The sequence below is a fragment of the Medicago truncatula genome, chromosome 1, assembly GCF_003473485.1.
Source record: "Medicago truncatula cultivar Jemalong A17 chromosome 1, MtrunA17r5.0-ANR, whole genome shotgun sequence".
Classification (NCBI taxonomy): domain Eukaryota; kingdom Viridiplantae; phylum Streptophyta; class Magnoliopsida; order Fabales; family Fabaceae; genus Medicago; species Medicago truncatula.
The window spans coordinates 27,747,363-27,775,303 of record NC_053042.1 but is presented as its reverse complement, the minus strand read 5'-3'; the positions used below and the strand labels follow the sequence as shown (position 1 = coordinate 27,775,303).

General features: G+C 31.0%; 3 protein-coding genes and 4 non-coding genes across 7 annotated transcripts; all 7 read right to left on the bottom strand.

Annotated features, from left to right (window-relative positions):
* Positions 1 to 819: 819 nt before the first annotated feature.
* On the bottom strand, positions 820 to 13,408 carry LOC25481440 (probable LRR receptor-like serine/threonine-protein kinase At3g47570). Its single transcript, XM_039830654.1, has 5 exons — positions 12,826 to 13,408; positions 7,193 to 7,750; positions 5,236 to 5,607; positions 1,356 to 3,338; positions 820 to 1,172 (listed from the first exon to the last, which is right to left on the bottom strand). The coding sequence occupies exons 1-5, from the start codon at positions 13,406 to 13,408 to the stop codon at positions 820 to 822; spliced, it is 3,849 nt and encodes a 1,282-aa protein (XP_039686588.1).
* A 5,412-nt stretch (positions 13,409 to 18,820) lies between these two features.
* On the bottom strand, positions 18,821 to 21,497 carry LOC25483547 (EEF1A lysine methyltransferase 1). The gene is made up of 4 exons (XM_013612241.3): positions 21,016 to 21,497; positions 20,441 to 20,599; positions 19,243 to 19,324; positions 18,821 to 19,121 (listed from the first exon to the last, which is right to left on the bottom strand). The coding sequence occupies exons 1-4, from the start codon at positions 21,325 to 21,327 to the stop codon at positions 18,976 to 18,978; spliced, it is 699 nt and encodes a 232-aa protein (XP_013467695.1). The 5' UTR covers positions 21,328 to 21,497; the 3' UTR covers positions 18,821 to 18,975.
* Positions 21,498 to 22,920: 1,423 nt separating this feature from the next.
* Positions 22,921 to 26,418, bottom strand: LOC25483546 (40S ribosomal protein S5). Its single transcript, XM_013612240.3, has 5 exons — positions 26,263 to 26,418; positions 26,083 to 26,180; positions 25,372 to 25,640; positions 23,294 to 23,497; positions 22,921 to 23,179 (listed from the first exon to the last, which is right to left on the bottom strand). The coding sequence occupies exons 1-5, from the start codon at positions 26,354 to 26,356 to the stop codon at positions 23,125 to 23,127; spliced, it is 720 nt and encodes a 239-aa protein (XP_013467694.1). The 5' UTR covers positions 26,357 to 26,418; the 3' UTR covers positions 22,921 to 23,124.
* On the bottom strand, positions 23,802 to 23,884 carry LOC112418800 (small nucleolar RNA Z102/R77). The gene has a single exon (XR_003008880.1). It is a non-coding gene; the product is annotated as a small nucleolar RNA Z102/R77 (small nucleolar RNA).
* On the bottom strand, positions 24,107 to 24,188 carry LOC112418802 (small nucleolar RNA Z102/R77). Its single transcript, XR_003008882.1, has one exon. It is a non-coding gene; the product is annotated as a small nucleolar RNA Z102/R77 (small nucleolar RNA).
* Positions 24,479 to 24,560, bottom strand: LOC112418801 (small nucleolar RNA Z102/R77). Its single transcript, XR_003008881.1, has one exon. It is a non-coding gene; the product is annotated as a small nucleolar RNA Z102/R77 (small nucleolar RNA).
* Positions 24,863 to 24,943, bottom strand: LOC112418803 (small nucleolar RNA Z102/R77). The gene has a single exon (XR_003008883.1). It is a non-coding gene; the product is annotated as a small nucleolar RNA Z102/R77 (small nucleolar RNA).
* Positions 26,419 to 27,941: the final 1,523 nt, after the last annotated feature.

The following is a 27,941-nucleotide window of genomic DNA, read 5'->3' as shown; positions in this document are numbered from 1 at the left end:
TTAACGCACGTTAGGTACCCGACGGATATTAACTACCGCCAGTACGTTTTTGATTGTTCAAAAAAAAACTACCGCCAGTACCAACGCAAGTTAACTTACACTGGATACCAAGCGGAAATTAACTGTCATTGAGGTTAATGCTAGAAAGTCCGGGTGGGAATGAGCAAAACTGAATCAGAGAAGAGAAGAGTAATATTCTATTATCTTTCCTAAAAAAAAGTAATATTCTATTATCTAACACAAGGCTCTTCTTGACTTGTATTCTCTTTGGCCTTTAGGAGCTGAGGTATTCTTCCATGATCACAAGACCAAATCAATAGTGTTTGGACACACATACATAAAAAGATAGTCTTAAAAATATTCAATCATTTTTTTATCAATTTCATCTTTATTATTAGGCTTAATTACACTTTTGGTCCTCGTTTGATACATCAGTTCCTCTTTTTTTTTTTTAAGTTTGATACACCACTTTTTAGAGAGCGATCAGTTTCCATCAGTTTGATACACCAGTTCCTCTATTTTTATGTTTCATCTGAAGCTACTAAAATTAAGCTAAAAGAATATTGTTTTTACTAACTAACTCATTATCAATGCTCAATGGAAGCTCGTTCTAGAAAATGCAGTCTTAACTATCATAAAATTTAAAGACTCAATTCAACTTCTCCTTGCTTGTCACTCGGCAAAAAATAATATAAGAGAAACTGTAAAATGGGAAGATAGAAAGTAGCAACACATCAATCCTAAATATTACAAAAGAAAAAGGAAATTCATAAAAATACATTCCAATGTCTTAACCCAACAGCGTACAAATGAAAATAACTACACCATGTTTACCCTAAACACTGAAGTCTTGATTTTTATTAGCGACGCAATAACATCTGTCATATTAATTCTTGCTTCCGGTGAATATTCGCAACAATTCAAAGCTAAACCAAAAATAGATGACATATGAATCAATATATCATCAGTTTCTTCCTCAATTTGTTGGACTAAATTTGAATCCAAGACCTTCATAATTGAATTAGGCAATGATTCATTGATCCATGATTTCAAACTTAGTTCTGCAACAAACATATCATCTGTTGGCTTTCTTCTGGTGAAGATTTCCATTAGCATAATCCCATAGCTGTACACATCTCCTTTGACAGAAACAATTCCTTTAGATCCATACTCTGCATTTAAATACTAGTTATTACTAGCTATCAAATATTCGAAAAAAATAAGGCTTAGATCCATACTATGTACGCAATAATTACTAATATAACATGTTGATTGCATATGTGTAAATCAAATAGATTGGTTGGGACCGAAAACATAAAGAAGAAAATGTTAAGGAGTATAAGAAAAGAAATTACCTGGTGCAAGGTATCCGATAGTTGCCAAAGTTTGTGTATGAGTTTTAGAATGTCCTTCGTCCATGAGCTTGGCAATACCAAAATCACTAACATGTGCAACCATATTTTCATCCAACAAGACATTAGAAGGCTTTAGATCGCAATGAACCACAGGTATTGAAGAACCATGATGGAGATACTCCAATGCGGATGCAACATCTATCATTATATTTAACCTTTGCAAGAAATTTAAACAGCAATTATTTGAATATAACCATTTGTCTACACTTCCATTTGACATGAACTCCATCACCAATGATTTGAAATCAAGATTTGAACAACTGCTGATAATCTTAACCAGATTTCGATGTCGTAGATTTCTCATTGCATTGCATTCTACATCAAAACTCTTTGATTTTGCCTCAGATTGCAAATCAATTACTTTAACTGCAATCATCTCACCATTAGGAAGCTTCCCCTCATACACAGAACCAAAGCTCCCCCTTCCAAGTAATTTGCTCTCTTCGAATCCATTTGTTGCTTCCACAAGTTCATAATATGATATTCTTCTTGGAGCTCCTAATGCTGATAAACCCCTTTCAAAAGTATTTTCAACATTTTTTCTTCTGAGTTTAAAACATATGATGCATGCAACAACCAAAATGGCTGACACAACTATGGGAAGTATGAATTTGAGTATTATCTTCTTTGTCATTGACATTTTCTGATCTTGTTTACCACAAGGTGGTACTTGGAGGCGGGGATTTCCGCAAAGTGCTAAATTATGCATAAAAGAATGAGCTGTCAAATTTTGGAAAGCTCCACCATAAGGAATCTCTCCTTGCAATCTATTGTATGAGAAGTTGATGTTTTGAAGGTACAAAAGTGATTCTAAGGATTTTGGAATAACACCAGTTAGCATATTTTGAGACAAGTCCAAGGAGATCAAGCTTACCATTTCATCAAGTGATGTGGGAATTGATCCATACAGTTTGTTATCGGCTAAGGAGAGATTCTGCAAAGTTTTTAAGGAACTGATGGTTTCAGGAATGTTGCTTGAAATATGATTTCTAGATAGATCTAATAATGTAATTGCTCTCAAATTTGCAATCTCAGGTGGAAGATTACCACTGAAACCATTAGAGGACAAATTTAACTTTAAGATATATGTAAGACTCCAAAGAGACGAAGGAATCCTAGAGTTAAAATTGTTAGATCCTATGTCCAAATTTCTAAGAAAAGTCATATTTCCCAAACATGGTGACAAAACACCAGATAGCTTATTATTTTGTAGATATAACTCACTCAACCTCTCAATTCCACAAAGCTCTTTAATAAATGATCCTTGTAGTCCATTGTTGCTAAGATCCAAATACTGAAGTTTTTGTAATCCTTTTAATGTGACCGGTATTGGTCCATTTATATTATTCCCAGGTAGAGAAAGTTGTAGCAAGTTGCTCATGTTTCCAACTTCTAGGGGAATACTACCATCAATTCCACATAAATCCATGTCAAAATAAGTTGAAGTTATGTTTCCAATTGACTTAGGAAGATTTGATGATATAGGATTTCTCGATATGTCTAGAATTTTCAAATATCTACAATTTGTCAAGGAAGTAAAGAATTGAAGAGGATCGTCGATTGTCAAATTGTTGAAACTTATGATAAACGAATCGAGCAACCTTAAATTCCGAAAAGCATTATTGGGTAGAGTTCCACTAAATTCATTGTCAACCGCTTCAAATTCAACGAGATTAGAAGAGTTGAAAATACTATTTGGAATATTTCCAACAAATTTGTTATGATTCAAGTGTAGTTTTTGCAGGTTAGGAAGGAATCCCGTATTTGATGGGATTGTGCCTGAGAGACTATTTCGTTCAAGCTCCAAATGTGTTAACGATGACATGTTGAAGATTTTGGAATGAATAGTTCCACTTAAGTTATTAACAGACAATATTAGAAGCTCAAGTTTATCAAGATAGACAATCTCCTCAGGTATAGAACCTGAAAATGGATATTCATGGTAGACTAGTGGTCATTCTTAAGAATATTAAGTTTCATAAAAGGAAACAAATAGCTAAAATTACTCTATTGGTCCTAAATCTTACTTTCAAAAAAATATTCCTTAACATATTTCATGCACTAATGCGTTATATTCATGCACAAAAAATGAATGTGTAGATTGTCTCTTTTAAGACTTTGACACACTTAAATTTCACATTGTAGACTCCAAATATCTTCTAAAAATCAATGTTTTATAACATGAAAACTTCGGAAAACATGCAAATTTAACTAGCATACTCGAAAGCGACTCCAAATTCCCTATCATACATTCTTAAACTATCTTTCAAAAAATATGTTCTTAGACTAGTGAATTACGGATGACATGGTCTGTTGTTGGGTGGGCCCAGCCCGAAACAATTGCCCCAAACCCTTACCTAAGGCAATGTACTTGCAAAAGTACAAGTAATTAGGGTTTGTATTGTATAGACCTGATTTATGATTACTTAAGCAGTAAGTAATAGGGGTATTTATGTATTTAGGCCGAGCTCTAGAGGCTTCTAGAAGCTAGATTAAGGCGGCACCCTAGGAGGGGCGTGCCTTGGGCCTTAAAGCCCTTCTGGAGGACGCTAAGGCCTCTGAGAGAGTTTAAATGCCCTTTTGGAGGTTTCTTAGGTCTTTAGGAATATATCGGTGGTCCAGGTAAGCATATGAAAAAAAAAATCTCGGACCATAGTAGTGTGATCAAGGTAGACTTCCATTATTTTGGACATAATTTATTTTGAATTTTTAATTCTATTCTTTTAAGGGTTAATTCTATGCAACTTTTTACAAAATGTTTTTCATATTAAAGAGTATTTTCAATTAAGATATTTTTTTTATCAAGATTAAGAGCATATCATTCTAAGAGAAAAAGATAAAATTCATTAAAAGTAAATAAATGCTTTTAAATGTAAATATGCATCTTATTTCAGGTAAAAGTGTCAAGATATAAAAAAAAAGAGCGTACCTGTGAAAAAGTTCGATCCTAAGCCTAAATTTCTCAACGATGTGGAGTTGCCAATTGATCGTGGAATGCTTCCTTCAAAATGATTGTTGTCTAAAGAAAAATCTTCAAGTTGAGGAAGATGATTGAAAAAATCATTTGGTAGACTTCCATTTAAATTGTTATCATTAAAAAAGATAGCCATCAAAGAAGTCATGTTGTTAAGTGATGGAATTTTACCTGCACGTGTGTAACATTAATATCAAATTTAATATTTATTATTTAGTACAAGACATCAACTTTCCTGACTTATTTTCAGACTAGAATTTCTGGGTTTGTAGTCTTGCTTAGTGCTGGGCTCATAGAAGGTTTAGTCTGATTCGGTCTTGGATGTGTACGTTTCTCCCTTCAATCTGTTTTTGTAGTCTATACTCGTATGAGTTTTCTATCGGCTGCTTAGTGTTCTGGTCCTGCTGCTCTATGTGTTGTTTGGTGGGTCATTGTTTTGGTGTTCTGGTTTTATATCAGTGGCTTGGTTAGCACATTTAGGAGGTTTATAGCATATTGTTTCTGCTCTTTTTATTACGTTAGCATTTGAAATTATAAACGATATTTATTTATAGAATCAAACTAATCATGTTTATCTATTTGAATGACATCAACAATATAACAAAAAAAATAATCTAAAATTATATCTTTTTAATGACACCAACAAACAATTATTGTTATAGAAAAAATAATTTAAAGATATAATTGAGATAATGAAAAAATCAGTCCAAAATCTTCTATTTTTTTTATATATAACTGACGAAAATATATATTTGGTTTAACTCGTGTCAAATCTTCTATCTTCTATCATCTTATACATTATAGAGACAAATGCAGTATAATAAAATGTCAATGGAAATATCTTACCCTCCAAATTGTTGCCAATAAGAAATAAATTTTGAAGTTTGGCCATGTTCATGATGCCTTCTGGTATGGGTCCTTTGTTGAAACTATTGAATGAAAGATCTAATCCCAACAACTCTTCGCATTGATGCCAAATAGTCGGTATGTCACCAGAAAGATCATTATCACTAATATCAAAAATTCTAAGATTTGGAAGTCTGTGACAAATATTTGACGGAAGATTACCAGACAGATTATTATACCTAAGATACAAATCTTGCAATATTGAGCTGTTGAATTTGAATATGGACGATACGTTTCCTGAAAACTGGTTATTGTGAAGGTACAATGCTTGCAGCTGTGTAAGATCACCCGATATCCATTTTGAAATTTCTCCTTTAATTCCACAATGAAACAATATAAATACAAAGATTTAATTAGGATAGCTCAAACATTTGATTAAAATAAATACTCCCTTCGTTAATATTTATTTTTTTATTATATTATTTACTGTTTGTTATTTTTTTTTCTAATTTTCAAAATTTAAGTCATTGATGAATTGTAATTTTATAAAGAGTTTTTCTATCATGTGCAAATTTACACATGTTAAGAAGTTTAAAGTATTAACTTTAACTTGAAACTTGTGTTTTTTATATTAAATATGTAGCTTTTAATCAATAATTGTTGGTTTGCATATTTTATTAAATACTCCCTCCGGTCCTATTTACAAGAGAAAGTTCATTTTTTAGATACATTGAATAATGTATGTATCTAGTCAAGAATCTAAACCAAATACATAAATTAATTAATGTATCTAAAAAGTAACTTGTCTCTTATAAATAGGACCGGAGGGAGTATGTAGCTTTTATAAAATATGTAAGGTTCGGGATTAAAACCTCATACACCGCCCAAAAAAATATGCAAACTAATTTATATTTCTAATTAAACACTCTAATTAATTAATAATGTCAAATATGTTTTTGATCCTTGTAAATATATCAACTTTTCGTTGTAGTCCCTTTAAATTTTTTGTTAGACTTTTAGTCCCTCAAAGAAAAATTATCACTACTTTTTGTCTCTATGTTTTAGTCAACTCATGTCTAACATTCATATCTTTTAGGCTTAATTGCAGTTTTGACTCCCTAGGTATCACAATCTTGCGATTTTGAACTCCTATAAAAACAATAATAAATCACCCCCTATGTTTACTCCATTTTGCACTTTTGGCCCCCCCAAGACCAATTTTGACTAGGTCAATGCATACGTGACACCCAAATCACTTTATTTATTAAGCTTAACTGCAGTTTTGACCCCCTAAGAAAATAGAAAGTCACACATGGCGCCTCACTTTAAGTGATGTGAGTGCCACGTATGCATTGACTTTGTCAAAATTGATCTAGAGGACCAAAAGTGCAAAAGTGGGTAAACTTAGGGGGGCTGATTTGTTATTGTTTCTTATAGGGGTCAAAATCGCAAGATTGTGATACTTAGGGGACCAAAACTACAATTAAGCCTATCTTTTAATGAAATTTCCATAAATGCGAAGAATATTATGGCAATCTCTAGCAAAAATAATTAGATTTTTTTACAAAACATTAATTAAATATGAATATTTAAGCATCAAAAACATAAAAATTCATATTTAATAAGAATACCCTCGGGGCACTCATTATTTATCATCTTTATTAATGTGTGAAATATGGTCAAATGTGTAACAATTATTGTTGCATTGAAGGAGTAATAAATCATACATTGAGATTCTAAAATCACAAATAGTGTGAAACATCGAAGTACACCCTCCAGTTATTATTATAAGCAAAAAAAATATTTTAGATTCATTTAATAGATGATGTATGTGATTTATAATGTAGACCACATACATCATTTATTAAATGAATCTAAAGTATAGATTTTTTATTATAATAGTGATCGGACGATATATCTCAAATATGAAACATAATAATATTAGAGTTAGGAGTACCTGAAAAGTAGTTAGAAGATAAACCAATATATTTAAGTGAAGACATGTTTGAAATTGTTTGAGGTATGGGTCCATACATCTTGTTGTGACCAATTTCAAAATATATCAACTGACGAAGATAACCAATAGATTGGGGGATAAAACCACTAAAATTGTTTACACCAAGATACAAATATTGAAGTCGTGATAAGTCCCCCAACGCTTCAGGAATTCCTCCAACAAACCAGTTATAGTTTAAATCAAGAGACTTTAATCGGCGCAACCGACATATCTCTTTGGGAAACTGACCACTAAAGTTATTACGAGAGATGTCAAGTATAACAAGGAAAGACAGATTCCCCAACTTTGGAGAAATTGTACCACTAAGACTCATGTTTCGGAGAGTCAAGCTGTGGACTCTATGGTGTCTCTCATCACAAGTGACACCAACCCAACTGCATACAGAAGAGGAGGTTGACCAATTATTAGCTAACATATCATTGGGGTCTGAAGTAATGAGGGATTTGAATGCGAGAAGAGCAGATTGATCTGTGGAGATGTTTTTGGCATTGGCATGAGCTAAGTAAGCCACGAAACAATGCATTGAGAGCCAGAAAAGAAAGAGATTGGTTAATAGACTGACCATTTTTTTTCGTAGTGTGTGGATGTTAGACAAGGCAAGGACTGCTCAGTAACTATATTGGTTTGAAATTGATTTTCCTGCGCTATTATTAATACTAGTTGGTGGCTGGTAATGGTTTAAATCTTCCACTTGGTACCTTTGACTTTTGAGCTTGGTGTTTTCTATCGATATCTACTGTCGATATAAAAAAGCTGACTACTACGTATTGTCTTCATTACCCTTCCTTAATCCCATAAAATCACTAATATGAATGACTATTTCATCATTTTCTGAAGTTATTGTCCAAGGTAATTAACTACTCCCTCCTCTTTTTTTTTTTGTCAAGTAGCCTAGTGACTAGAGCTCAAACAATTTAATTGTGGAGAAGTGGAGTGTCCGGAGTTCGAACCCCGACCCTTGCATATAAAATGTGATATCCCTATCAACTGAGCTAAGCTCACGGGGATCCTCTCTATATACATTCTCTTTGTTTTTTCATATTTTTTAAGAAAAGTTGTCAATGTAATTAATGTATCTATTTTGTGTATTAATTTATTAAATTGTCATTTGTTTGTATGTGTATTATTTGACTATTCATATTTCAAGACAAGTTATTAGTACTCCCTCCGTCCCTTAATAAATGACACAGTTGACTCAATTACGCATGCCAATGCATAATTTTGAGCTTAAATATCTTGAATAATATGTTAGAAAAAATTATGAAAATTTGATATTTTGAAAATACTCATCGAGACGAATCTAACGACATCTTATATGATATTATTTATATTTGTATATTAGTATAAAAATATGGTCAAAGTAAACTAGGTCAAAATTGCAAATTTTTAAATAAGTCATCTATTGCGGGACGGAGGGAATATTAATTATGGATATGTTTAGAAAAAATAATAATAAATACATCTAATAATTTAAAAAGGGGTTTACATTCAAAAACAAAAATAAAATTAAATGAATGTTTAAATATAAGGACGGAGCAACCAGTTGGATTGGTTGTTCAATGTATGACCATTTCCTCTTTCTCAAGTTATTGGTCAAGGTAATTAATTAGTTGGATTGGTTGTTCAATGTAAGTAATAATTAAATTACACTACTCAAGGTTGACTGTGATTTTCATTTGGGACCCAATGAAAAAACATTTAATGGCAGCCACATGGATTCTCGGCAAGAACAAATGAGTTTAAAACATTACTCCATTTTTTTTTTTTTGACAAATACTCCATTTTTATATATGGAAAATGCTAACTTGTGGCTAGTGTCTTTAAGACACAAGTTAAGATATTAAAAATTGAAATATTTTGTTCAAAATTGTGCATTTAATATTTTAAAATTTTAAAATCTTATATTTTTAAGATAAAATTTATTTTTTAATTTCATTTTTAGATTTTTAACTTGTGTCTTTAGCACAGTTAAATAGACCTCCGTTTTTAATTATAAGCAAATTTTACTTTTTAGATTCATTTAATTATTGATGTATGTGGTTTATAATATTGATCACATACATCATTAATTGAATGAACCTAAAACGTCAATTTTATTTATAATTAGTAACGGAAGAATGTATAAAAAAAAAAAATTAACAATTCTAAGTTTTCGGCAGATATATGTGTTTTTTTTTTTTTCTTTTTTACAAATTACACCTTCCGTCTTAAAATGTAAGCACAAAAAACTCATTTTCTTTATCCAAAAATGTAAGTAAAAATGACCAACTTCTATCCTATTTAATCTTTTTTTTTTAAAATCATTTTTTCCAAAAAAAACTTTTGTTTATTCTCATGAAATTAAATGCAAATTACATTAATTTTCTCCATAACCAATAGTCAATGAAAATTATTTTTATATCTTTCTATAAAACTTATTCCAAAGAAAACTATACTTCAAATTCTTATGTTTTAATTTTTTTAAATAAGTGATTTTTTTTTCTTACAATTTGGGGCGGATGGAGTACAATACGTGAACTTTTTATGTTGGTACTTGACAAATTCTAAATTACTACGTTCCAAACTAATAAATATAAATAACGACTTGCTTTCCGTTTGGGAGAAACTCTTCTATAGACACAATCATAAATGATAACTATTTAGACACACTCATATCAAATGCAAAAACTAAAAGAGAATAAAACTAAATGATGTTGATTGATGTGATTCAATTATTATTTTTTTTTATTTGATGTGAGTGTCCCCAAATATTTATCATTTGTGGTTGTGTCCATATAAGAGTTTTTCTCCATTTGGTTCCCAAGATAAATTTATGTTGATATTTTGAAAATAGTCGAGATTCCAAAATTTTATCATATTGATTTTCTCATGTACGTATATAAAATTTGTTTCTATAGATATAAGCAGTTAAAATTTGCAACGATAACAAGGCAAACATTGAACGGTGATATGCATATTAAATAAAAAATTATTTAATAGAAACACTATATTAATGTTGAAGTTTGAAAATAGTCACGAGTTTTCAAAATTTTATCATATCGACTTTCTCATATCGGTACATAAAATTTTTCTTCTGCATATAAAATCATTAGCAAGCATGGTTCAAATATTAACGGTGTTTAATATATAAAATAAAAATTTATTCAATAGACACACTACATTAATGTTGATATTTTGAAAATAGTCACTGATTTTCAAAATTTTATCATATCAACTTTCTCATATATGTATATAAAAATTTGCTTATATAGATATAAGACATAAAATCTGCAACGGATGTGGCGCAAACATTGAACGGTTTGCATATAAAATAAAAAGTTATTTAATAGAAACACTACATTAATGTTTATATTTTGAAAATAGTCATTAGTTTATAATATTTTATCATATTGAATTTATCATATTTGCATATAAAATTTGTTTCTGCATATATAAACATTTAAAATCTGCAATGGACTGGTGCAAACATTGAACGATGTTTTACATATAAAAATATTTATTTAATAGAAATACTACATTAATTTTGATTTAAATATAGTCATAAATTTTTAAAAATGTATCATATCGACTTTCTCATATATGGACATAAAAATTTGTTTTCACATATATAAGCAAATAAATTCCACAACTGACGCGATTCAACTATTTAATAGATTTTTGTATATATAAGAGAAAAATATTTAATAGAACCATTACATTAATATTCATAATTTTAATTTAATATATATAAACATTCGACAATATTAACAATCTACTTATTTTTTATATAATTATCTATAGATCCTTCCTAATAGTTTCTCTTACAGTTTTTCTAGGTCCACCCCTACCTCAAGTCATCTAACTCCCCTTCCATCTGATTTATTCTCCTAACTACAAAATTCATATATCTTCTCTCTATTCAAACCACCAAAGTCTAGTCTCTACCATTTTTCTACTATTGGTGCACCCCCAACTCTCTATCTAATGTCGTCATTTTTAATTCTATCTCATCTTGTTTTACCACATATCCAACGCATCATCCTTATTACTACTACATTTAGTTTATGTTCGTGTTGGTTCTTCACCGTCCAACACTCTATCACATACAATGCTTGCAGCTGTGTAAGATCACCCGATATCCATTTTGAAATTTCTCCTTTAATTCCACAATGAAACAATATAAATACAAAGATTTAATTAGGATAGCTCAAACATTTGATTAAAATAAATACTCCCTTCGTTAATATTTATTTTTTTATTATATTATTTACTGTTTGTTATTTTTTTTTCTAATTATCAAAATTTAAGTCATTGATGAATTGTAATTTTATAAAGGGTTTTTCTATCATGTGCAAATTTACACATGTTAAGAAGTTTAAAGTATTAACTTTAACTTGGAACTTGTGTTTTTTATATTAAATATGTAGTTTTTAATCAATAATTGTTGGTTTGCATATTTTATTAAATATGTAGCTTTTATAAAATATGTAAGGTTGGGGATTAAAACCTCATACACCACCCAAAAAAATATGCAAACTAATTTATATTTCTAATTAAACACTCTAATTAATTAATAATGTCAAATATGTTTTTGATCCTTGTAAATATATCAATTTTTCGTTGTAGTCCCTTTAAATTTTTTGTTAGACTTTTAGTCCCTCAAAGAAAAATTATCACTACTTTTTGTCTCTATGTTTTAGTCAACTCATGTCTAACATTCATATCTTTTAGGCTTAATTGCAGTTTTGACTCCCTAGGTATCACAATCTTGCGATTTTGAACTCCTATAAAAACAATAATAAATCACCCCCTATGTTTACTCCATTCTGCACTTTTGGCACCCCCAAGACCAATTTTGACTAGGTCAATGCATACGTGACACCCAAATCACTTTATTTATTAAGCTTAACTGCAGTTTTGACCCCCTAAGAAAATAGAAAGTCACACATGACGCCTCACTTTAAGTGATGTGAGTGTCAACGTATGCATTGACTTTGTCAAAATTGATCTAGAGGACCAAAAGTGCAAAAGTGGGTAAACTTAGGGGGGCTGATTTGTTATTGTTTCTTATAGGGGTCAAAATCGCAAGATTGTGATACTTAGGGGACCAAAACTACAATTAAGCCTATCTTTTAATGAAATTTCCATAAATGCGAAGAATATTATGGCAATCTCTAGCAAAAATAATTAGATTTTTTTACAAAACATTAATTAAATATGAATATTTAAGCATCAAAAACATAAAAATTCATATTTAATAAGAATACCCTCGGGGCACTCATTATTTATCATCTTTATTAATGTGTGAAATATGGTCAAATGTGTAACAATTATTGTTGCATTGAAGGAGTAATAAATCATACATTGAGATTCTAAAATCACAAATAGTGTGAAACATCGAAGTACACCCTGCAGTTATTATTATAAGCAAAAAAAAATATTTTAGATTCATTTAATAGATGATGTATGTGATTTATAATGTAGACCACATACATCATTTATTAAATGAATCTAAAGTATAGATTTTTTATTATAATAGTGATCGGACGATATATCTCAAATATGAAACATAATAATATTAGAGTTAGGAGTACCTGAAAAGTAGTTAGAAGATAAACCAATATATTTAAGTGAAGACATGTTTGAAATTGTTTGAGGTATGGGTCCATACATCTTGTTGTGACCAATTTCAAAATATATCAACTGACGAAGATAACCAATAGATTGGGGGATAAAACCACTAAAATTGTTTACACCAAGATACAAATATTGAAGTCGTGATAAGTCCCCCAACGCTTCAGGAATTCCTCCAACAAACCAGTTATAGTTTAAATCAAGAGACTTTAATCGGCGCAACCGACATATCTCTTTGGGAAACTGACCACTAAAGTTATTACGAGAGATGTCAAGTATAACAAGGAAAGACAGATTCCCCAACTTTGGAGAAATTGTACCACTAAGACTCATGTTTCGGAGAGTCAAGCTGTGGACTCTATGGTGTCTCTCATCACAAGTGACACCAACCCAACTGCATACAGAAGAGGAGGTTGACCAATTATTAGCTAACATATCATTGGGGTCTGAAGTAATGAGGGATTTGAATGCGAGAAGAGCAGATTGATCTGTGGAGATGTTTTTGGCATTGGCATGAGCTAAGTAAGCCACGAAACAATGCATTGAGAGCCAGAAAAGAAAGAGATTGGTTAATAGACTGACCATTTTTTTTCGTAGTGTGTGGATGTTAGACAAGGCAAGGACTGCTCAGTAACTATATTGGTTTGAAATTGATTTTCCTGCGCTATTATTAATACTAGTTGGTGGCTGGTAATGGTTTAAATCTTCCACTTGGTACCTTTGACTTTTGAGCTTGGTGTTTTCTATCGATATCTACTGTCGATATAAAAAAGCTGACTACTACGTATTGTCTTCATTACCCTTCCTTAATCCCATAAAATCACTAATATGAATGACTATTTCATCATTTTCTGAGCTCAAACAATTTAATTGTGGAGAAGTGGAGTGTTCGGGGTTCGAACCTCGACCCCTGCATATAAAATGTGATATCCCTACCAACTGAGTTCATCTCACGGGGATCCTCTCTATGTACATTCTCTTTGTTTTTTCATATTTTTTAAGAAAAGTTGTGAATGTAATTAATGTATCTATTTTGTGTATTAATTTATTAAATTGTCATTTGTTTGTATGTGTATTATTTGACTATTCATATTTCAAGACAAGTTATTAGTACTCCCTCCGTCCCTTAATAAATGACACAGTTGACTCAATTACGCATGCCAATGCATAATTTTGAGCTTAAATATCTTGAATAATATGTTAGAAAAAATTATGAAAATTTGATATTTTGAAAATACTCATCGAGACGAATCTAACGACATCTTATATGATATTATTTATATTTGTATATTAGTAGAAAAATATGGTCAAAGTAAACTAGTTTAAAATTGCAAATTTTTAAATAGGTCATTTATTGCAGGACGGAAGGAATATTAATTATGGATATATTTAGAAAAAATAATAATAAATGCATCTAATAATTTAAAAAGAAATTTACATTCAAGAACAAAAATAAAATTAAATAAATGCTTAAATATAAAGACGGAGAAACAAGTTGGATTGGTTGTTCAATGTACGACCATTTCCTCTTTCTCAAGTTATTGGTCAAGGTAATTAATTAGTTGGATTGGTTGTTCAATGTAAGTAATAATTAAATTACACTACTCAAGGTTGACTATGATTTTCATTTGGGACCCAATGAAAAAACATTTAATGGCAGCCACATGGATTCTCGGCAAGAACAAATGAGTTTAAAACATTACTCCATTTTTTTTTTTGACAAATACTCCATTTTTATATATGGGAAATGCTAACTTGTCGCTATTGTCTTTAAGACACAAGTTAAGAAATTAAAAATTGAAATATTTTATTTAAAATTGTGCATTTAATATTTTAAAATTTTAAAAATCTTATATTTTTAAGATAAAATTTATTTTTTAATTCCATTTTTAGATTTTTAACTTGTGTCTTTAGCACAGTTAACAAGACCTCCGTTTTTAATTATAAGCAAATTTTACTTTTTAGATTCATTTAATTATTGATGTATGTGGTTTATAATATTGATCATATACATCATTAGTTGAATGAACCTAAAATGTCAATTTTATTTATAATTAGTAACGGAAGAATGTATAAAAAAAAAATTAACAATTCTAAGTTTTCAGCAGATATATGTGTTATTTTTTTTTCTTTTTTACAAATTACACCTTCCATCTTAAAATGTAAGTAAAAAAAACTCATTTTCTTTATCCAAAAATGTAAGTAAAAAAGACCAACTTCTATCCTATTTAATCTTTTTTTTTTTAAATTATTTTTTTCAAAAAAAACTTTTGTTTATTCTCATGAAATTAAATGCAAATTACATTAATTTTCTCTTTCTTCCATTTTCTCCATAACCAATAGTCAATGAAAATTATTTTTATATTTTTCTATAAAACTTATTCCAAAGAAAACTATACTTCAAATTCTTATTTTTTTTAATAAGTGATTTTTTTTCCTTACAATTTGGGGCGGAGGGAGTACAATACGTGAACTTTTTATGTTGGTACTTGACAAATTCTAAATTACTACGTTCCAAACTAATAAATATAAATAACGACTTGCTTTCCGTTTGGGAGAAACTCTTCTATAGACACAATCATAAATGATAACTATTTAGACACACTCACATCAAATGCAAAAACTAAAAGAGAATAAAACTAAATGATGTTGATTGATGTGATTCAATTATTATTTTTTTATTTGATGTGAGTGTCCCCAAATATTTATCATTTGTGGTTGTGTCCATATAAGAGTTTTTTTTTTTTAGACACACTCACATAAATAATAATATACTTTTTTTTTTTTTGAAAGAATAATAAGATACTTATATACCAAGGGAATATCCTCCGTATTTTATTATAATTCAATTTGAAAGACAAAAATTGTGTTTTATTATAAGTCACCATACCAATTTTTATTATAATCTGGCGTGTGAAATTGGAAAAATGTTTCTCTCTAGCGAATATTTAGGCAATAGGATCATTATTCAATGTTGAACCAATAAAATGTCAGAGTTGGTTGAAACTTTCGTAGAAATTACAGGTATACGAAGACACGCCAGAATCTGCACAAGCAACCTCCAGAACCAATCAATCCTGCTAAGGTACTTCCTCTGTCCCTTATTAGATGACATGTTTGATAGTACATTTTTGATCTAACATACTTTGACCGTATTTTTATACTAATATATAATAATAAATAATATCATATAAGAAGTTGTTGGATTCATCTCGATGAATATTTTCAAAATTTTAAATTTTCATAATTTTTTTTAAATAGATAACAAAATATATTAAAGATAAAAAAATATGCATTGATATGTGTATCATAGTCAACTAGGTCATCTAATAAAAGACGGAGGGATTATCAGATACTGATGCAATCCCTGAAGATGAATATTTTGAAGAAGAAGAAGAAGCCCAAGATAATTCAGGAGAAGTTACTCAATCCAGAAGAACCTTCAAATACAAGTTATCACGTCCAGAAGAGCTTATAATTGGAAGTAAAGATAGTCCTCCGAAAACAAGATCAACATTCAGAAATGAATCTATGTTAGGACTAATCTCTCTAGTTGAGCCTACCTCCATTGATGAAGCATTGGCAGATGATGGATGAATTGTAGCCATGCAAGAATAACTGAATCAGTTCCAAAGAAATGATGTCTGGATTTTGTTGCCAAACCTCAATAAAAGAACATCATCGGAACAAAGTGGGTTTTCAGGAACATGCTAAATGAACAGGGAAAAGTAGTCAGGAACAAGGCCAGACTTGTAGCATAAGGCTACAGTCATCAAGAGGGAATTGGAAGCAATAAGACTTCTTATGTCTTACGATGTCAATCATGGTATCATCTTATATCAAATGGATGTTAATAGTGCCTTTCTAAATGTGTCATTTCTAAAGAAGTCTATGTGAAGCAACCACATGAGTTTGAAGATTTAAAACACCCAGATTATGTTTTCAAACTTAAGAGGTCACTATATGGTTTGAAACAAGTTCCCAAAGCATGTTATGAAAGACTTGATAACTTCTTACTTGAAAAGGGTTTTAAAAGAGGATAGGTTGACACTACCCTCTTCAAAAAGACACGAAAGAAAGATATCTTGATTGTTCAGATATATGTTGATGATATCATCTTTGGCTCTACTAATGCTAGTATTTGCAAGGAGTTTTCCAAGACTATGCAAGCTGAGTTTGAGATTAGTGTGATAGGAGAATTAAAGTTCTTTCTTGGTATTCAAATCAACCAATGCGAAGATGGAGTTTACGTTCATCAATCTAAATATGCAATGGAACTTTTGAAGAAGTTCAAACTTGAAGATTGGAAACTGATGGCTACACCAATGCATCCCAACTACAACATGAGCAAAAAAGAATCAAGCAGCAAGGTAGATCAGAAGTTGTATAGATGGTATTTCCTTACTTTATTTAACAGTTTCCCAGCCAGATATGTTATTCAGTGTATGCATGTTTGCAAGATTTCAGTCAGATCCTAGATAATCTCATCTAACAGTTGTTAAGAGAATCTTTAGGTATCTGAAAGGAACAACTCATCTTGAAATTCTTTATAAGAAATCTAAAGATTATAAGCTAGTTGGATTCTGTGATGCTGAGGATAGAATTGAGAGAAAATCCACCAGTGGAAACTGTCAACTCTTTGGTGAGAACTTGGTATCCTGGGCAAGTAAAAGACAAAATATTGTTGCACTGTCCACAGCAGAAGCATAATACTTCTCAACTGCAAGTTGTTGCACACAACTACTCTGGATGAAATATCAGTCAAAAGACTATCAGATCTGTAAAAATAGTATTTCAGTCTACTGTGATAATATTGCAGCTATTTGTTTGTCTAACAATTCAATTCTTCACTGAAGAGTCAAACACATAGAAATAAAGCATCATTTCATATGAGAAGCAGGTTGTTTGACAGATGTCTATACACTTTGTATGAGATTTAGAGTGCATCCTTTTTGTATTGGTATTGTAAACATATGTTGTTGTCAATTGGCTTGGGGGCAGTAAGTGTTCAAAATGTCTCGAGTTTCAGCTGGGAGCAGAGGGAGTATCGTGGAGAAGAGAAGTGTGTATTAGGAGCTAAGTCAATTTGTTGATTAATTATGTTAGCATTTGACAGCAAGAGGAGGCAACGATTATAACAGAAATGTCAGTAAACGGGGATTGTTTTATATCTCAATTTGTGTGGAGGAGCTTAAAGTATGATGTTACTGGGGAGGCTTCTTGTCTTGATCAAACAATGAATTTCGCTTTAACAAAAAAATTTAAAAATAAATTATAATTAGGTCGGTGATCCTCTATTCTAATTTCTAAATGAAAGAAAAAAAAATGATTATTTTCTCTCTTGGCTACGTTTGAAAACGATTACCATTTGCGTTGAATCTATGGTTTTAATTCAATCAATGATTATAATCACTCAAACTCCCCCCTATCTGCACTTGCTGCAGCAATATAACAACCCAAACCATAGAACACACAAATCTAGCTCACCCTTCATTGTATATGTTACTTTCTGCAATTTAAGTACATAAACCAAATCAAATTGTTTTCACTTGTGCATAGCTATGTACGTTGTATGAATCAAACTAACTTCCAATCCTCCAACAGACTTCAACAACTGTGTTTATCTCCCTTGGATTTTCATCATGAGCCACAACCTTTTTTGGCTCATGACCTTAAAACACAAACAGCCAAGCAATTATCATAGCAAACAATGTTCTCATATTGGTCATAGGTTTTATACCCTTATTTCTTTCATTCACATTTTAACTTTTTGTATCATTCACTGAGTACTAGAAGGGCTATTTAAGTATTGTATACAAATTCCTTCAAATAAAAAAGTATTGTATACAAATATCAATTATCTCTATTTCTAAACAGAATCTTTTTCAAGTTTTGGTGATTTTTAGCAAAGTCTAATTATATAATTAAGATTTTTCAAGAGTGGAAAATTTTGCATATACAAATCATTGTGGTTGACAACAAAACACAGATCATTAAACATATAATTATGTTTGAGATGAGATTGAGATAACTCAAATCGGTGGATCCTAAGTTGAACTTCTTACAGATATATCAATTTAGAGAAATCAAAGCAAGCAAAAGAAAAACACCTATTTTTCCCACCCTCCTAGTCTTGTTTCAGGGTCGTAGTTAGAAAACAGCCGAAATTCATTTCCAAGTTTACTGGAGTGATGAGGTCTAAAACCACAAGGATGCAAGCCCAAGATCTCAGCTGCACTTTCTTTCTGCACTTCACCTACAATTACAAAACCCAACGTTGTATAAAATTTTACATTTTAGCAATTCTTTATATTGGTGATCTCATTATGAACAATCTATTAAGAGTAAATAATCATTTGCAATGCTGTGATTGTTACCTGTGAGTAGAAGCAAAAATGACTCTCCAGGTTGTCTGAGAAAAGAAATTGTTTCAGCAACTTTCTCCAAACACTCTTTGCTCTATTACCAAAGAAATTAGAATAATAAGTTTAACAAGATGATTGTTATACAAATTAGAAATAATCTTACAATATTATAGTTTCATATCTCCCTAGCTTAAGTCATTAACTGCTTTCGCTCCGATTTTGAAGGAACTTCTCTTTTAAATTATTCTCTTTACAGTTTGAAAACTAAATCAATTCAGATTCCAAAAGAAAGAAATATAACTAGACTTTTCTTTTTAAGTATTCATGACACATACAGCTCAACTCGGCAAAAAAGAATATAAAGAAGGATACATACTATACGCAACATAGCATTCTTTTTATCTGGTACATAATGATTATGAAGCAAAACAAAATATTAGATTTCATTTTTTTTTTTGAGAGAAAATATTAGATTTCATATTGATTAGTTATTACAATAAACCCACAAGGCTGACAATATCCACTTCATATCCCATAATCCTGTTACTTTTAATTAGAAAAGGAGAAAAAAATACAATAGATGAGGAAGAACTAAAATTGAGAGATGTTCAACGCAGTACATTAGTCAATAAATTTGTAAAGCTAGGATCTATGCTTTCAAAAATAAACGAAGAAAAAGAGTAATGCAACTTGTACACTCCAAAATAAATGTACGCCCTTTTAAAATTGACATCAAAAAAGAGGAAAGTAATTACATTTGTCATGAATAAAAACTAAACTCGAGAGAAGTTCAACCAACACAATGCATTTGTCATGAAAAATATAGAAGAAAAGAGTAGTGCTACTATTGACTCCAAACTAAAAATATAACTTTTATCTGCATTGACTGCATATACTATTGGGAGAAAAGCAAGAAAAAGACGAAGAAAAATTGTAAAACATCAAAAGATTGAGTGAAAATGATAAAACTCGCTTTAGATTTGAGTACATCAGTGTATATGTAAGCATATAAGGAAAAGAGCTAACTAACTCCAACTGCTTGTGATTAACTGAATTAAGATATAAGGTTCAAAAACCATTTTTCACATAGAAAAAACATAAGATTGCAAGTGCACAAACAATTGGCATAAGTGGAGTAAAATAAAAGGTATAGATCGTGAAAGTATATCACCAAGTTAAAGTAGGTAAAATTAATGCAATTAACTCTCACCAAGTAAGGAGGATCGGCAACTATAACTTTGTAGGAATTCTTCAATTCTGATGGTAACTCCTCGGGGTGATTGTAGTCATAAAATGTGAAATCACTTCCATATTGCTCAAAACGTTTGTCATACTCAAGAAGTTGCGCAGAAACATTAGGATCCATTTTCTGAAAATTGAAAATAGATAAACAATCTCAAAATCATTCTTACAATTTGGTACAAACCTAACATGAAAGGTTACTGATAATCACATTTCCATATCATATTTCATCCAATGAGACTCTCAACACACCCTCTCACGTTCAAGACTGAATATCTCCGCGATATTTTATAAAAACAATTTTATTTATTTTTGTAATTGAAACAGTATAGTATATGCAAAAAGTCATTATGAAGCAGGCAAACAGACACGCAGACAGCTATAAGAAATTGATATAATTCAGTCTAATCATATGTGACGGTGTCAGGCAGCGTGTCCGACACCGGTTACATTTAATCCAAGGAATGTAAGTGCTTCTTACTTAAAGTTGTTTATCCAAACAGACCTATTGAAACAAAAGCAATAACAGAAATGAGGAAATACCTTGAGATAAGCATAAAGAGTGGGACAAGCAATACAGGCAACACGAGAATCAACGCCATTGCTGCAAAGAGTAAGAACTTCTTCAGCAACCGTTTTAGCAGTTTCTGAATCGTACCAGAACTGACTTAGCCTCCAATCTTCAGATACAAGAGAAACCTCCTCAGAGTCGTCTCCGGCGGCATCGGAGTGACTCTGCTGCTCGGAGAGAAACTCTTTGAGAGCGGAGAGAGCATGGGAGCTTAGAACTGGAGTGTCGTCGTCTTCACTGAGTTCGGTCACCGAGTTAGGGTTCAGTTCGAGTTGCTCCGCCATGTTTGTGTGTGTAGGATGAAATGGGGAGGCCGAAATGAATGGTTTTTGGATTGGATCGGACGGTTGGGTCGGGTATACAAACTGGTCCGGTCAAGTAAGCAAACACGAAGCAAAAGCAAACCGGTATGAGCAAAAAAAAAAAAGATAAAATTTGAGAGCACTAAGCAGTGTTTTTGGTGACACCAATAAACTAGTGTACTAACTTATGGGGTTTTTTATCATATGAAAATATATATTAAATATTATGACATTTTTAATAAATGATTTTTTCAATACAAAGTTGATTATTTTCAATTCATTTAACATGTTAGACAAACCTTTAACTTATATGTCTGCATCTGCATGACTAAAAATTTCATGTTTGATAATCATTATTTTATCACTAATTTATAGTTCATTGTACTAGCTTATAGTGTATTCCTTGTAAGTTTTGCACGAGATGTTGATGCTACACTTTCAAACTTCCTTGATAAATTTAAACGTTTCTTTAAGAGCAAATCCTCCCCAACCTTCTTTCTACTTGGAACAACAGTCATTGATTGATAACAAACTGTTTATACCTAAAAAATTCAGTCCAACATTGCAATTTGCAACAAACTCAACGGCGTCCAATTTTTCCTTATCAATAGTCGACATAAATTACATAATAGAACAATGAGGAGACAAACCCCTAATCAAAGCCACATGAATACATTTTGGCCAAAATTCAAAGACCAATAATTAAAAAAAAATTATCAACTCAGACATCTCCGGCACAAAGGAAGATTAATTAAAAAGATTATCATCAATAAATCGACATGACGAGAGACTCTCTCAACCCCTCACTTCTGCCACCCCTCACCATTACCTCTTACTCTACTTTCCACCTTAGAGAAAACATTAAACATATTATTTTTATCTCGTTTAAACTTCACCCACTATCGTCCTCCCAATCCTCCACCGCTACTCAGATTTAGCATGTAAAATCAACTGATTTTTTACCATCAACATTGGATGACCTGCTATCCACACCTTTTGACTTCCTCTTTTCATGCTTATTCAAAATCTTGAGCATAGCTTTCATATCTTGACTTAAAATCCTTGCAAAGGAGGATGTTTGTTACCACGTTTTCTAGACTTGGCTTTCCTATCCCTTTAGGAGGGAAAAAAAACTCCAGCACCCCCTTATCATGAGTATGCAACCAGTCAAAACTCCAAAGACCTGAAATAGACCGGTGTTGTAATCGAGGACGATTGAGCATGCCCCACATTATTACTCGAATACAACCCTAATACCTTCATCAATGTTCGGTTCAACAATGCGTTAGAACTTTATTCCTGTCTTTGGGTAAATATCTTTCTTTGACAAGTCATTGTTGGTGGAATACAAGGTCGTGCCATTAAGTAGTCTTAAAGATACTCACATTTTAGCAGTTTATAAAAGGTTTAGAATGAGATAGCTTTAGCAAAGCAACCAAAAATAGACTGTAGCTTTAGCAAATCATGGCTGGGAAAACATGTTTCCCATGCTTGCACTAGATTATGACTTTATGCTTACGCTTTATAATAAAACATGATTTGGCATATATGAAACATCGCAAGGCAAAAAACCCATAAATCATTCAAATTATCATATTATAACTTTTGAAGGTTGATAATCAAACACAGGTCTCAACACATTTCACGTTTTAACAAACAAAATTACTCATAATGTGTACGCAAACAAAAATCTAGGAAACTAAAGCCCATAAAACTTCATTAAATAAGGTACAACGACAAAACAAAATCTGAGGTGCCAATGACGCTGCCACAAGCTCCTTAACGATTTGCCTTGGCAACTCTTTCAATTTCATCTTTTTTCTTGATTGCATAGCTGAAAGAGATAATAGTATTTAACATAAGTCAAAGAATTAAAAGGACTAAAACACGAGATGAAAAAAATTCATGGAAGACTGTGTACAGGGGTAAAATTTGTAAAAGCATATACCTGTTGGATGATCCTTTTGCTGCATTAATAAGTTCATCAGCAAGACATTCAGCAATTGTCTTAATATTTCTAAAGGCCGCTTCACGTGCACCAGTAGTTAGAAGATAGATGGCTTGATTCACACGACGAAGGGGTGAGATATCCACAGCCTGTCTTCTTACAACTCCAGCAGAACCAATACGAGTTGCATCTTCACGAGGGCCACTGTACAAAAGACACAAGTGCATACATAAATAAATCAGATCCAAATTCAAAATTTTGAAACATTAATATTTGATTCATAACAGAACATGTCAAGAAAAGCAAAAGGTAACATTCTTATAAAACATGAACTCAGCATAAATTGCAACACTTGAAAACAACACTCTAGGGTAAAGTAAAACCTCAGAAAATAAACGGCTAGCATGGCATATTTAAGCAACAACCACTCACAAGTATATACTAATGGTGCAGAATGTCATTGATTAATTAAATAGATAAAAACAGTCATAATTTCATTTATTGAGGAGAATGATCAGATAGAGCTAATACATAAATGCCATCATCCAGGCAATCAAACCAATAGGGAAATAACCAATCATCATGTCATTCTCCAACTACGATTGTCATTGTTCTATGCTTAAAAACCATAGTAGGTTTAACATTAAATCAAAAGAGCCCAGATAAACAAAACTCTTGAAATGTAAGGTATCATCAAAGATGTTATGATCCAACAACATCTTCAACGAAGGGTTTTATTTTTTGAATAAAAAAAAAACAGAGCACCAAAGTCTTGTTATAAATTGAAAATAAAAATGAACTGGTAGATAAGGTGAATGGTCAGATAGAGCTAATACAATTTGCCATCATTCTGGCGGTCAAACCAATAGGAAACAAATTATTCATCACTCCATCCTCCAAATCAAACCAGACAAGTAAATCAAAACATCGTACAAATTCAAATCATTCACCCTTGTTTGATAAGAAAATTGCAAAAGTTTATTCACAACATTAACTTTATTAAGCTGGCTTTCTTTTTAATATCGTTTACAACATTAACTTTATTTAGTTAGTCTTTCTTTTCAATATCTTTGATGATGCTGACTTATTTAAGAAACATATCGAGTCAGTTGTTAACATGCTAAAAAAACCATATTTCTGAATAATTACTAATTAGATACAAACAAATGACCTGGAATGTTCGGAGAATGGTCAGATAGAGCTAATACAAAATGCCATCATTCTGGCAGTCAAACCAATAGGAAAACAAATATTCATCACTCCATCCTCCATTCCAAGCCATACAACAAGTACAAAAGAAAATCAATTAAATTTAAATTATTTACACTTTTGATATCCTCCATTCCAAACCAGACAACAAATACACAAACACAATTCAAATTAAAATCATTTACACTAGTCTGAAAAGACATGGCAATTGTTTTCTTATGTTAACTTAAACTTAATTTACTCGAGTATTTCTATTCAATCTCCTCAACAGTCATCACTAATGAAACAAAAAAGTTCATTTTCATAAGAAATAACAAAACCTAATTAGATATTAAAAAACAATAAACTGGAACGATATGAGAACGGTCAGATAGTTCTAAAACAAATTGCATCATTCTGGCAGTCAAACCAATAGGGAAACAAATATTCATCATTCCATTCTCCATATCAAACCAGAAAAAATCTAAAAAAAGAACAACCTAATCACAATCACAATAACTACATACATAAGACAAATCTCACACTATCAAACTCAAATTTCCTACAGCATCAAAAACATAGATATATTATTTCCAAAGTGTTTATTTATGATAACTTGCACACTTAATTTACTCAAAGTGTTTCTTTTCAATGTCCTCAACAATCATTACTATTCGTAAGAAACAATATATCTAATTAGATATTACAAAAAAAAACTAACTGGAATGTCAAGAGAATGGTCAAAAAGTTCTAATACAAAAATTCATCACTTCATCCTCCATATCAAACCAGAAAATAAAAAAACATTGTTTCAATAATTGAAAGACATCAACGATTTTCACAATATCAAACTCAAATTTCTACATCTATCAACAATCAACAATTCATACCTGTTGACGACAGCATCAACGATGACCTGAATTGGGTTCTGGTCAGTTAGCAAATGAATAATCTCCATAGCATGCTTGATAATCCTAACTGCCATAAGCTTCTTTCCATTGTTCCTCCCATGCATCATGAGAGAGTTAGTGAGCCTCTCGACAATGGGACACTGAGCTTTCCTGAATCTCTTCTTTGAGTATCTACCAGCAGTGTGTGGAACATATGTTGCATGTTTGGATCTTGCTCCAATGTAATCCCCAAGAGACAAATCAGTAATCTGGTTTAACAAAAATTGCAAAATTAATCACAACATTTTTCAATACTAAAACACAATAAAAATCCAATTAATTGAAATAATTTTTTTTTGAAGTATACATCAGAAAACTAAAACATGAAATACCAAATAATCTGCTATAACAAAACTTGCAAAATTAATCACAACATTTTTAAATTACTAAAACACAATAAAAATTCAATTATTTGATATATAAACAAAAAAAAAAGTATTGCAGACAGAGTAATTAAGCATTTCATACAACATTTCAGTTGATACATCAGAAAACTAAAACACCAAATACAAAAATTTCAACAAACAACAAAAATACATAAATTTTTACATCATTTCAGACAGTAATTAAGCATTAATTTAAACTAATAGATTGTTAAAACCTAAAAAAAAACAAATCAAAAACGAAATCTGAGTGAAATTGAAGAATTACCTGAACGTCATCGAAGCTCCAGCGGTTGAAGAGCTTGACTTCAATGAGGTTTGGATCTGACACGACTGCAACAGGTTCTTCAATGACATCAGCCATGGCTGCATAGAGAAACGAAGAATGAGAAAAAACGGATACAGAAAAGGAACGAAGATTCAAATAATCAGAAGGAAATGAACGAACCGTGAATGTGGTGGATGCGGCAACCAAACTGAAGCTGCTGAGAATGGAGAGAGTATGGAATGTGATAAACCCTAATTTTGGTGCATTGGTTCATGGGTATTTATTTTGGTGTTTTGGTGGATCCGTTTTTTTTCTGGGCCGGACCCAATGTTTTCTTTCATGGATTTAGAATGTTAACGGCGATAGAAATTGCTTTTCCCACCGTTCTCTTTTCTGTTTTCTCACGCACTCTCTAATAAAATCATATGAAAAATGGTTTGAATTATATAATTTGAATTGTATCGGCATAAATTTTGAACTTGTTTGTGATATTAATAGCCGGTTTAACAATTATACTAACCATTTTAACTCATTGTTTCATTGTGTTTCTTGTGCTTTAGGTCATTGTGCACCGCTTTTTTCGTATAAGAGACTTTTTATGTGACTAAGCCCCTAAAAATCCAAAATTCCATTGTTTAGCCCTGTTTTTCATTTTTATTTTTTATTTTTTTGTATTCTCATAAAAAATCAAAAAATAAATTACATTTTTTATTTTATTTCATAAGTTTTGTCATTTTTTACTTTATTTTTTGCTGGTTTTTATAGCAAAATTCGCAGCTGCTGAAATGAGTTGAGACTCTGATTGTTGTTTATATAAACATATTTCATACTAAATAATCTAAACCGTGTCATTTTATTAAATAATTCAAAAAAGGTGGAAAAACTTTCCAAAAAGATATTCATATGTAGTTTGTTTGGTATTTTTTTCGACAAATATATACTTACAAATCACTAATTTTTTATAACTTGATTTTTTAAGGAAATTTTATTATAACTATCAATAGATAACATACATACATACATATATACATACATATATATATATATATATATATATATATAAACACATTAAATTTTCAATAAAAATTCAACGGACGTGTATAAAAAAAATCAATTTCCAATAATTTGTTAAGACGTTATGCTATTTGGGAAAAGAAAGATTAATTTAAGGTGTAATTTTTCTTAAGTGTGAGACAGATTATCAGAGTTCATATTTTTTTCCTAAATAGCATAACTCTTCTTTAAAAGGTTAAAAGTATCTGGCAATCAAATTGATAGAATTTGAGGTGTCTCTAGATTTAAACCCCTTCAAGTTTCTTTTGGCGTCTCTACAACATTCACCTAAAAACAATCAATACTCTCATGAGTAACCATTCTAATGTCAAAGAAGTCAACACATGTTTAACGATAAAATATAAACCATAATTTAAGGTTTAACCACTTGGAGAAAGAAACAATCACACATTTAACCATTAACTATAAGTTATAAGTCAAGGTATAACCATTTGAAGGAGGCACCAATGTTTAACGATCATAGGATAGAAGCGAACATTCGAAAAGTCATAAGGTAAATCACTCAAGGTGGAAGCAAAATATCATTGCTTGACTATCACAAATAAAAGTCAAGCTAATATATCAACAAAGAAATATATCACCAAACAATTGATGCACAAAGTGCTAGTGTCGTGCTGAGAACATATAGCTTATACATAAACATCATTTGTTCCTTCCAAGCTAAAACTCAAATGCTTCAAGGCTCGTACTAAGAAGGTACACACGAGCATCATCACAATAATGACTATTATGTTATTGGCACAAACTTTTAGTGGCAGCAAAAAATATGATGAAAATTCAAACTC